At 41.5% G+C, this 12812-nt stretch overlaps 1 protein-coding gene across 1 annotated transcript in view; it reads left to right on the plus strand.

Annotated features, from left to right (window-relative positions):
- The window catches only part of NEGR1 (neuronal growth regulator 1), a 308360-nt gene that overhangs the window by 189211 nt on the left and 106337 nt on the right, over positions 1–12812 (plus strand). Inside the window, exon 3 of the mRNA XM_075097284.1 lies at positions 9857–9982. Coding sequence (XP_074953385.1) covers positions 9857–9982 — 126 coding nt within the window. The remainder of the gene's footprint in view (positions 1–9856; positions 9983–12812) is intronic.

The following is a 12812-nucleotide window of genomic DNA, read 5'->3' on the forward strand; positions in this document are numbered from 1 at the left end:
TGGGTTACAGCAAATCAGCTCTGCAACCTCTCGGTTGCTTGGCCATCACTTAGCAATGATGCCTTAGGTACCTGCTGAGGTTTCCTCCCATTGCTCTCCCACTGCAGTATTGCACTGTGCCTGTCATCAGTGTTTGGCAGCATCAGGGATCCTGTACTGTGCTGTGTCTTACATGAACACCCTGACACCCTCTGTGCATTGCACAATTGCATTTATAGACCTGTTTGTACTGCCTCCTATCAAACGAGAGATTCCACCTTTGGGACAATCTCCTCCGGGCTCCTCATTCAGTCCCTTTGCCCCACTGTCCCCTCAGTAGGGCAGTTTGATAAAACTATAGAAAGCAGAAGTTTAGTTTTGATTGCCTTCTCTAGTTTCTACAAGCAGTCTATATACCTTGTCCTAAATAGGAAGGTATTTATTTAAAAGCATTTTAAGAAAAAATATCAGATGACTGTAAAGCGTTTTTCATTTTAGACCCTTGTACGAAATTTACTTGGAAGTTCCTCTTGTCTTTCATCCTTGCTTGTTATCTTGTTTCTTATATATTCTTTTAATCCGTACACTGCAAAAATGTTTATTCACTGCTATATTTAATTTTCTTCTGACCTTCACAGTTGCCATGTGGGATGGGTGAAAGACTAGTTGCTGAGATGGAAAGTAGCTCTGGAATGGATTTGATCTGCACTCAAAGCTCAGCACAGCAGATCTTAAAACCTAAATCTGCTCATAGATCAGAGTTTTTAGAGGTACCAGAAGAAGTATGTATGCAAAATAAACATTTTAAATTCCTATTAAATATTAGCTTTCCATTGAGATTATGCATATATATTCAGTCATAATTAATAAACTCCACAGATTTTAGTGATCTGAATGTAATGATCCCTAACAGTCAGTAAACGACAGAAAAAAAAACAGCACACCAACAAACCAGAAATTATTATTTTTCTCAAACCGTGGGGTTCCAGAAATACTTACTATAAAATCCAATTTCTATCATGGGAAAGAAGATCTTCCCAGGAAATAATTGGTAAAAACCAAATCTACAATTTTTCATGAGTACTAGATGATATTGTATCATTTCTATAGTTTTACAGAATTACATTATACAGCAGGACTGTACTTCTTTGCTTACCTGTGTGTTATCTTAGTTAATGTATGGCTTGTATTAATTTATTTTCTAACTGTATTTTGGAAATGCATAAATGATTCAACCTGCTCTGTGTCATTGTAATAAGACTTACATACATCATCTACTAGATTTTATTTAATTTCCCCACTATAAAACCTAGATTATAGAAGAGCCCAGCCCATTAGTAAATGAACAAAGGGTGTACTTAAGAGAAAATTACTTAATCTGCTCTGTGTAAGTCTGGAAAATTCTCCATCTTCTACCATATCACAGTTTAAATCTTCCCTTAGAAAGACTGGAAAATTCCTGATGATAATCCTCAAAAAGAGGCAAAAGCACACACACTTCTTCTGGATCAGAATTTCCAGTCTTTAGCAAAATCTGAAGAGAGTTTGTCCACTGCGATCTTGTATCCCTTGAGGCAAGGATGATGGGGTCTGTGGTATGTACAACACTGTGTACAGAATATCACAGGGTATAAAAATAGGGCTCAAACACTGTGCTGTAGTCACAGAGCTTCCCACCTGCAATTTCTTCTTTTTTCCATATTTAAAGCTCAACTGTAGTTCTGTAATAGATCATCTAACAGGATATGGGGAAACAGAGTTCACTGAGATACAGACAAAATAATAAAGTCAGAGAGGAAAGCGCTGTAGTAGGTGGTTGGCAATTACATCAGGAGTCTCTGTGGTGCTGTAGGCAAAGGTGGTGGCCTTCCAGTGGGTGCATTGTGCTGCCTGCTGTCAGAAAAATGATCGTGGAGCATGACATTGGGGAGGAATCGTTACACCAGAGTTTCTGCCTCCCTAATAAAAATGCAATAGACCTTATGTGTTTATAACACTAGTCTCATATATAGTATAAACTTTATTATGAAATACTGTACATTTAAAAATTATATAGAGCTTTGCTTATTTTGGATATAATGGATGGGGGCATGAAGTACTACCAGCAAGGACTGTGTGCACTCATGTCCTGTAGGCTCCAAACAGCTGCAGGAAGATAACTGATGGTGTTGGTTTCGTCTTTGACTGAAAATGTCTGACTCTGGGATTTATGGGAAGGAGTAGGAAATATTATTTAAGGGAGCAAATCCCTTCTGTGTGCATTGGAATGCCAAAAGCTGTTGTTTCCTGCCTGTGCCATTTGCTGCAGTCAGCAGTATCAGAAAATCTGTGAAACACAAGAAACCTGCCAGGACTGTGTCGTAGGGCACTGCATTGCCCCCTACCCCTGCGGACCCCATGGGGGCATTGCTGCCTGCAGGGAGGGCAGCAGGTACCCCTGGGGCCAGCAGCTGCTCCCGGGGAGGCTGATGGTCTGCTGAAACCATGATGGTCAAAGGGCTGTGATGGGATGCACCCGCCAGTGCTGAGGGAGCAGCGGATGTTCTTGCTGAGCCACTCTCCATTATCTTTGAAAGGTCATGGAGGACAGGAGAGGTGCCCGAGGACTGGAGGAAAGCAAATGTCACTCCAATCTTCAAAAAGGGCAAAAAGGAGGACCTAGAAAACTATAGGCCAGCCAGCCTCACCTCCATCCCCGGAAAGGTGATGGAGCAGTTTAGCCTGGAGGTCATCTCCAGGCATGTAGAGGAAAAGAAGGTTATCAGAAGTAGTCAACATGGATTCACCAGGTGGACGTTACGCTTGACCAACCTGATAGCCTTCTATGATGGCGTGACTGTCTGGGTCGAGGACAGGGGAGCAGTGGATGTTGTCTATCTTGACATCAGTAAGGTGTTCGACACTGTCTCCCGTAACATCCTCATAGGCAAGCTAAGGAAGTGCGGGTTAGATGAGGGGGACCTGTGAGGTGGACAGAAAACTGCTCAACAACAGAGCTCAGAGTCATGATCAACAGGTCAGAGACTGGTTGGAGGCCTGTCACTAGTGGTGCTCTCCAGGGGTCTGTGCTGGGTCCAGTCCTGTCCAATATATTCATCAGTGACCTGGATGATGGGATAGAGTGTAATCTCAGCAAGTTTGCTGACGATACCAAGCTGGGAGGAGTGGCTGGTACACCAGAAGGCTGTGCTGCCGTCCAGCAAGACCTGGACAGGCTGGAGAGCTGGGCCGAGGGCAACCTCACAAAATTCAACTAAAGCAAAGGTAAGGTCCTGCACCTGGGGAGGAACAACACCATGCACCAGTACAGGCTGGGGGCTGACCTGCTGGAAAACGGCTCTTCTGAGAAGCACCTGGGAGTGCTGGTGGACAGCAGGCTGACCATGAGCCAGCCATGTGCCCTTGTGGCCAAGAAGGCCAACAGTATCCTGGGTTGCATTAAAAGGATTGTGGCCAGCAGGTCGAGGGAGGTTATCCTCCCCCTCTACTCTGCTCTAGTGAGACCACATTTGGAGTACTGTGTCCAGTTCTGGGCTCCCCGGTTTAAGAAGGACGGGGAACTGCTTGAGCAAGTCCAGCAGAGAGCTGCCAAGCTGATCAGGGGGCTGAGAGGAAAGGCTGAGAGACCTGGGTTTTTTCAGCCTGGACAAGAGAAGACTGAGGGGGATCTCATCAATGCTTATAAATATCTAAAGGGTGGGTGTCAAGAGGATGGACTGGACTCTCTTCAGTGGTGCCCAGAGACAGCACAAGGGGCAATGGGCGCAAGTTGGAACACAGGAAGTTCCACCGGAATATGAGAAAACACTTCTTTCCTGTGAGGGTGACAGAGCAGTGGCACAGGCTGCCCAGGGAGGTTGTGGGGTCTCCTTCCCTGGAGACATTGAAAACCTGCCTGGACACATTCCTGTGCCCCCTGCTCTAGGTGTGCCTGCTCAAGCAGGGGGTTGGACAAGATGATCTCCAGAGGTCCCTTCCAACCCCTGCCATTCTGTGATTCTGTGATTCTCTGTTTCTGTGCTGTTGAGGGGAGGATTTTGCCTTCTGAGATTTGTATGGCTTTTAGAACTATGTGTGTTTGATTGAGTGTTAATGTCTCTGTGGAAGAAAAGGCTGAATCACAACAGACCAAGGCACTTTGTGACACGCTGCTTCACCACGAGCATCCCTTGCACCACGTGCTCTTGCTGCCCTCCACTGCAGCTTAGACCCTAGACAGCATCTTTTGTGCTCAACCACCACAGCTAAGTTGAGCTGCAGTGCAAATTGCAGGAGGGGTCTGAAATGCAGTCAATGGTGTTTTGCAAACTCCTGTGCATGTTACTTGTTGCCCATTCACAGTTAGAAATGTGTAAGCATTTGCACAAACGAATTGGCCAATGAATTCGTTCCAGTCCAAAAGAAATTGTCAGTTAGGCTGCTGAAAGCATCTTCTCTCTGCTCCTCCCCCTTCCCCCCGTGTTTATTGCTTAATTGTGAAAATGTAATTAGGAAAAAAATCACATTGTCATTGCAGACAGAGAGGTGAGGGCTGCAGCCCAGCATTTGGATGAAGAACTTAAGGGTATTGGGGATTCTGGAAAAGAGGCATATAATACTTCTCTTTCACCAAAAAAGTCACTCTTTATTGAAAAGCAAGCATACAAAGATTCAGCTAAGTCAATATGAGTACAAAAGCTATACTTGCAACACCTGGGAGGGATGGAGCAGGTGATTCCTTAGATTCTGGTGGTAAAATCTCTCTTGCCAAAGTCCCAGATGTAACACTTCTGTACTTACAACCCAATTCCTCTTACAGTTTTTATATGTTCTATTGGGATTGGCTATATTCTGTAATAAGATGGGATTGATTACATTATAATCTGAAAACACAGTTGGCTACCACATGATTTAATAAATGTTACTATAAAAAGTGTAGTTCTTAAATTGTCAACACCTTTATCTGAAGAAAGCTGAAGAAACAGAGCCGTATGTCCAGCTACATATGTTGTAATCTTGATACTACATAGATTTTGATTGGACATTTTGATGGGAGCAATATATTTTAAGAAACAAGGTGGGTGCACTTATGATGAGGCCTCAGATTATTTACTTGGTAAGTTTAAATTGTGCTAAAAATAAGACATTCTTTCCCATGTTTAAAAAGCAGCTAAAAAAGCGGCTCTACCCTACAGTCATTCCCATTACACTACTAAGCTTTATTATGCTGCATAGTTTATGTACAGATTAATGTAACTGAGAACATAATTCCAGTCCTTGAAAGCAAGAAATGAAACCCTGCAATGAACTATAGACTCAGTATCAATCCCCTGCAAAATAATGGCACATGTAATTCTGGACTCCAGGAAGAGGGAGCTAAAATACGTTGTCAGCCAGAGATTCAATTCTTATTAGCATCAATCAGTCAGGTTTCAGGGATAACAGATCTGGACAGACAAAGCAGCTCCTCCAAACAGCCAGGTGAAAAAGCAGATCTTTGTCAGCCACTGGTAGGGAAGGTTGATTTGGGAAAGTCTTAACAGAGCTGCCATAATGTATAACAGAGGGTGCTGTTAGACATAGCAGGCAGGTCCCTTCTGTAGCAGAGTCCCGGAGGTGATGCTGCTCCCTTTCACCCTGCTGGGGACACCAGTTTTTACCTACAAGATATGCAATTTTAAGAGGAAATTTAGAGGAGGTTCCCATAGTACTGCTCTTGAGGGAATCACAGTTGGATGTGCAATGGGACCAACAGGAACATCCAGGTATTTATGTTATTCTGATAGCATATGTAACTGGTATTTTTAACCACTCAGGAGATCTGTGCTGCAAGCCATCCTCATCCCTTCAGTGCCTTCTTCCCCCTTTCTCCCTTCATGACTGGCCATGGCAGGAGCTGAAGGGATAATAGGAATAATGGTCTGGGTGATAACTGCACAGGGAGAGAGAAAATAAAGCTGAGATAAAGTAGTGGGTTTACCTGTGTACACGGCACTGGTGAGACTCTTGCTAGGCTATTGTGCCTGTTCCACTGTTCACATTTCAGGGTGATTCAGGTATTCCTCAAAAGAGAGAAACAAATATTATCTAGGAAGCCTTACACAAATTAAGCTTGTGGTGCTCAAATCATCTGCAGTGAAAGATGAAGAGGTGATTTATTGCATTGTACAGGTCCTTAGTCATAGAAAAGATACTTGATAGTAAAGGGGACATTCAGTCTTGCAGACAAAACCAAAATAAGATCTGATCTCTGAAAGCTGAATTTAGTGGAATGAAATTTTGAACTAAGATGCTATTTCCCAGCAGCGAGGGGGTATTTAATCGCTGAAAGTGCTTACCAGATGTGGCAGTGTGAGCATCACCTGGAATTGCCAGGATAAGACTAGACAGCTTTCTAAAACATATACTTCAATCATACTTCTGGGAAAATTTCTAGAGCCTGTGACTATCTGAGCTCAGACTAAATTATCCTATGTCCCCTCTGGCCATGTATTCCACAAATCTGTTAATACGGTTGAATTTTTTTTGTATCAGATTCTGTGCTCCATAACCATGGCTTACATGTAGAATCACCAGGGAAAGATTTTCAAATTGTTTGCCATTAGAAAACACATTTTTATCAAAATTAAAATATTTGACAGAACTATAGACATGGAGTTTGAACACAGTGGGCAAAACCTACAACAAAGAAGGTGACAATGACAGCTGAAATTAATGGCTATCCTAAAACAGGGAGAGGGAAAGAGCTGGAGCTGCAGGAAGAAATCCAGGGCAGGGAGCCTGAGCATTAGGGAAAATATGCTGCTTTTTGTGAGAAAAGGACACTTGAAAAGGAGATTAGTGATAAAGAGCAAATAAAACCTTATGAGGAAAGGCAGAGGAGGACAAAGACAGCACTTGCATTAAGCAGCTGAGACCATGTTGATCTCTGCCTTGGAAAACAAATTCTGTTCATCTGAAATCCTATTACTTCAATTCCAGATTCCTGCCTATGGCAAGACTGTCAGTGTATTTTCTTTGGAAATTTGTATTTTTGGAAATTTGGTTACAATTGGTTATATGATCCTGCTTTTCTGCTGGATCCTTATGCCACTCTGCTCCCAGGACCTACAGTAGTTGTGCTGAAGGACCAGCAGTAGAGCACGCCAAGAGCTCCTTATTCCCACTGAAATTAATGCTATAATATTTCTAATCTGTTTTTATCAGTCATACTAATTAAATCAGTCTACTGAACAATTGGATATTTCACCTACCCATTTTCCGGTGATGGATGCAAGGAAGAGACTGGACTAAGTGTAATCCTGACCCTGGCACAGCCTGAGCACCAGGAGACCTCCTTTAATTTGCTTTAGTTTGTACTGGCTACCCAGGTGCCATCATGGCCGCACAGCAGGCTCCAGCCACATCCTCTATGTTTAGTGACAAGTTTAAGGCAAATAAAAATCACCTGGATAAATAACATTAGGTGGCAGGTGTGAAAAATCCCTCTATGTTACTGCTTCAATAATGCCAGAACAGGAGCAAATCTCTCTCTTTTTCTGCCTTCAAAGGTGCAAAACCTTGAATAAGAAGTTTAATGCTGTTGGAAATCTTACACTGTAATACTTACTTAATCTGGAAGATACTTCCACAGTTCCAAAATGGATAGTACATCAGTCAATTGTATATATTTACCTGCGAGAAGAACTGTTTTGAGTTATTTGATTCCCTCACATGACTTTCTGGAAGTACATTCGTTCTTGAAGGATCAAGAAATAAGTAGCTCAGATTTAGGAAGATATTTTTTAAAACATTGTACTGACTAAAGCCACTGTGTATGCCACATTACTCATGATATTCTGCTTTCAGATGGATTTCTACATTCAGATAGAATGATTCCTCACCAGCTGTCTTTAGGAAGTAGATTTATTTTTCATACTCTGTACACAGAAAGAAGAACTCCTTTCAATGTTTTTTCTATTGCCAAGCTGAAATGTTAATGATATTTAACTTGGGCTGGAACGGGGGAAAGGGGGAGACCTGTATTAACAACGTCCTGCTTCAAGGCATGAGGGACCCTGAGGAAGGGTCACGTCATGACATAGCTGACCTGGAGCGGGCACGTAGCTGGCAGCTGTAACGTTCTCCTGTAGCACAGGAGAGACTTCTGCAGAAGGAAGTTGAGTAACAGGTTCATTGCAGAGATACACAAATAAATCTGATTAATGAACTATCTCTTTATGTGGAAATAACTCTTCTGTATGTTTCAGCTCCTAAAAATATAATGACTGCATGCTTTTTCAGGTCATCCAGTAGGGAAGAGTTGGTTATCACCTGTGTGAGTCAGACTATGCCAAATTCAGAAGTATACCTCTGTTCAAGCGATTGTGTAAACCTGTTTGAACCTCAAAGGCGGATAGTACTGAACTTCACTGCTTTAGGAATTAGGGAAGGTTTAGCCTTCCCCAGACCTTTGTTTTCCCTAAAGACAGTGTTTCTCTGCTAATTAAAAATACTCTACATAGACTTTTAATTTTCTTTGCTCACAAATGCATACCCACAAGCAAGCACTGAGAATTTCCAGGTTTTTGACATCTGTCTGACCCCAGCTCATCTCTGTGAATATAATACTTCCAGTCACTGGACATGGGAAAGGTCTGGAGAACATCTGCAGGTGGAGATCCCAAAGCACACAAAACCACTCTGTGCATATGAAAAAGCTCTGTACTTTTAAAGTAGATTGAAGGGATGTTAATGTATTCCAGGTTGCACAGGTGTATGTATGGGTTCAGATGGTGGGATTTTGGCTGTGACAAGTTGGAGCAAACCAGTGAGACAAGACTGTGGCATTCAGGAGCGTAAAGCTCCAATTGGGCAGAGATCTTGGTTAGGAAAATAGAAAATCATAAACTTTTTTTTCATTTTATTGGTACCCATTTACCTTGCAGAGCACTTTGATTTTAAAGTAGTTATTATAGAAGGCTCTGAAACACCCACATGTAAGATCTGTATCTTTTACAGGTATTTGTACAAAATTCATTATTTGTCATATAGAGAATAGTGCTTTTCAGAAACATTAATAGGGTATGCCTTGTTACCACATTGATTTTATTTCTATATCAAATATAATTCTAAAACGTGTCAAAAAAGTACATATTTATTTAGAAAGAAAATTCATTCTGAAATCCAAAATTCTCGCCTTCATTGCTGGGACCTTGGGTTCCTTTCCTCCTTGTGTAACATCACAAGAAGTAAAGCATTCCCTTAAGGGTAGGTCATTTAATGCTTTCCATCATTTTCCATCCACGTGGAACTGTCCTCTTGTGCCCAGATGTATAACAGTACAGAAAATGGAGTTTAGTGAAGAATTCTGCTGATGAAATTAAAGAAAAAATCTAGCTTATTTTTTCTTAGCCATGTTGCTGCTGCAAGCCTGAAAGCAACACAAAGCAACCAAAATAAAAGTATTTTAGTCTTCTCCATGAACAGATGTGACTCTCCAAGTACACACAGAGCAGATGTAATAGGTGTCATTATTTTTAAAAATACAGGAAAAATTTAGTTTCATGTTCTCCTCCAACTGTCATGAACAATCTTAACCTTCTCTTAAATATAAGCGCCTATCAGTAGCAGTTTACTGGGAACTCAATAACAATACCTGCTTTGCACAAAATAGAGGAAATTGCTGCTTTCTTATTTGTGGCATTTTGAATCTAACGCTAAGCTTCTGCAAACGTGATGGAAACAGCTGTGGTCACACCTAAGCAGGGTTTTTGCATAGTTATTGTTCAACAATTGCATGTGCTTTCATCAATAATGGCAATATGGCTATTCCAGCTCTCCTCAGCTATCCATGCTCTGCCAGAGTTACACTGATTCAGCAGCTCTTCATTACAACTTTCTCCCTGTTTCATTCCAGTTTCTCCGAAGATATTTCGTATTTCAAGTGACATCGTTGTGAATGAAGGAAGCAATGTTACTCTGGTGTGCCTGGCCACAGGGAAGCCAGAGCCCTCCATTTCTTGGAGACACATCTCTCCGTCTGGTAAGCACAAATATCTGTCACCTGGAGCTTTCTGCAATGTTTCACTAGTAAAAGGTTTTGCATTTTCAGAAGTGTGACAGCATCACTTTTGTATGCCTTAAAAATGATGTGCCTAACTAGACTTTTAGAAAATAAAAGTTTCTTCAGATTTAAGCTGAAATCAGTGAAAACTTTAATACTACTGTAACATAGGAATGTAGAAATAAAGGCAGCTTAAATATGAGTATATTTTTACACTCTTTTTAACAGGCTGCAGACATTTAACAAACAATTCCAATTAAAACCAAAACAAGAAAATAATAAAGAACACACAGGGCTGTCTAGAAATAGGAGTGAAAGTTAAAAACATTAACACATCCTGCAATAGATTTAATTTAATGTAACTACCGTTGAACCATACAATTATTTTATGATACAGCATAGTTTATTAGAATGGCTTTATTGAACAAACTAAATTATATGTATGAAAAATTGCAAAAGAAATGGCATCTAAAAGCATATTTTCTATTTAATTTAATGTTTCCATTTATACTTTTAATTCCTCATATTTAAAGGAAAACTTTTAGCTAACATTACAGGCATCTCTATGCTGGTTGACTTGGTGCAGAGCCACTGAAGCTGGCTCCCTGCAGCAAAGCTGAATCTGTCTCACCCAAAGGTGGGGAGACCCCTGCTCCGTATCTCAGAGCTATTGGCTCTGGAAATCCTGGTGGGGTTTGTCTTTCTGAAAGGAGATACCCCCTGCTTCCAGCTGGCTGTTGCATGCAAGGCTGGTATTACATTGGTTCTTTTATAGGGGCTCTACAATGATAATTGATTTTGCGGTGAAGGTCTTTCTGTTTTCTTACACAACTTTTACGAAATCCATGTAATTGCAGGGAAGAATGGTTTCATGGATTGTCACAGCTTCCCGCAGTGTCTCATAATCCTGACTAACAGTTTGCTTTACAAAGCAAGATCTGAAAAAAAGTAACTTTTGACCTTTAAGACAATGACAACGAATTCTGCTTGAAGTGTCCATCAAGGGACTAGGGAAAAAAATTCAGTTACAGCAAAAAATGGATTTTAACTAAATGTCAGATAAAATTTTATTGGAAACCATGGTGATACTTTAGACTAATAGCTTAAAGCATTAGATTGTCTACAGAAAGGAGCTGTTAAAATTTTCCTGGAGAGGAAAAAAAAGCAGAAAAGGAGAATTAGTGCACTCAATCTAGAGAAGGGGTCTGAGGAGGAATTAGATCTTGAATTCAGACAAAAGTAGTGCACATAATCACAAGGGCTTTCAGTGAACCTACTGATTTTGTATCTTGACCAAAGTACTGAGAATGAGGATCGACAGGAAAAATGTGATCATTCAACTACAGACCCATTACACTTACCACAATGAGAACAGAAAACGAAATTTGAGGAAGACTAATCAAAGATACAGCAGTATAAGGAGAGTAAATCAAAGCTCTCACAGTGCAATGATGTTGTGCTCTTGCCTGCAAACTGCGGGCAGACAGGTATCTTTTCTCACTGCTGAAGACTTTAGGGCAAGCAGTTACAGCCTGTGCTTTGTTTCCCTTCCCTGATACCTACTTCATTCTGACTTCTCAGCCCTTCTTGGAAGCTTATATGAATAGTACCCATAGGAGACAGCAATGTGCATTTACCACATGCTTGCTGTTTCATCCTTTCTGCTGAAGCATCTTGACCAGGTAGTTGGCAGGTAATCCTGCGAATCCTATACAACTTCTCCTTTTAGGATTTTCTTTGGGGAAGGGTGACGTGTTGGACTGGTTTTGCCACATCCCTTACTCCCTCACCAAGAAGTAATAGGTTAGATGAAAAACAAACATGGGCCTAACAAATTTGATACTTAAAAAAAAAAAAAGAAAATCACAGAACTGAACCACAGGCTGGCTGAGGTAGGCAGGGACCTCTGAAGATCAGCTGGTCCAACTGCTGCTCAGAACATGTCCTGTTGGGTTTGAAAATCTCCAAGAATGGAGATGCCACAGCCTTTGTGAGAAACCTGTGTCAGTGTTTGGTCACTCTCACAGTATAAAAAGCTTTTTTTTTCATATTTAAATTGAATTTTCTCTGTTTCAATGCAAGCCCATTGCCTCTTATCCTGTCACAGGCACCCCTGAGGAGAGTCTGGATCCATCTTCTTTACACCCCCATCAGGTATAAAATGGCCAGAGCCCCCTCCTCCCCTGGCTGAGACTCCCTCAGCTGCACCCCAGTTCAGATGCTCCAGCCCCTTTGTCACCCTCATGGCCCTCCACTGGATTCGTTCCAGGATGTCCATGTCTCTCTTGCCCAGGGCGGGCCCTCAGGACATGCATGTATAATTCATTATAAAAACAGTGGGATATGCACCTACCTCAGGAATCATTATTAGCCTAGATCTAATATTCCCTGCCCATGGCAGGGGCAGTGGACTATATGATCTTTGAAGGTCCCTTCCAACCCGAAGAATTCTGTGATTCTATGACTTACCAAAAAAGGAAGCATACTGATGCAGTTAAAGTTGTTACAGACACTTAGTTTCTAGCCCTTTTCTTGGTGATTTCCACACCTTCCCCTGCCCCATGGGGGTTGAACGTCAGTGGCTTCATTCTGGTGGGGGGTTGTTATGGTGAGTTGTCAGCATCCAGGATCCCTCGGCTGGAGGAATACATTGATCATATTGGTGATATCTTCTTCCTCCCTCCATTTTGGGTCCTTTTTAAATGTTTGCTATCATGTTTTTACACATTTGCTCTTTCTTCATTGCTCTGCTGCCCCATATTACATCCTAATTTACTGTTTGTGGTTCCTTCTACACATTTGATATCAT

Source organism: Phalacrocorax aristotelis, chromosome 6, assembly GCF_949628215.1.
Source record: "Phalacrocorax aristotelis chromosome 6, bGulAri2.1, whole genome shotgun sequence".
In the NCBI taxonomy this organism is placed as follows: Eukaryota; Metazoa; Chordata; class Aves; order Suliformes; family Phalacrocoracidae; genus Phalacrocorax; species Phalacrocorax aristotelis.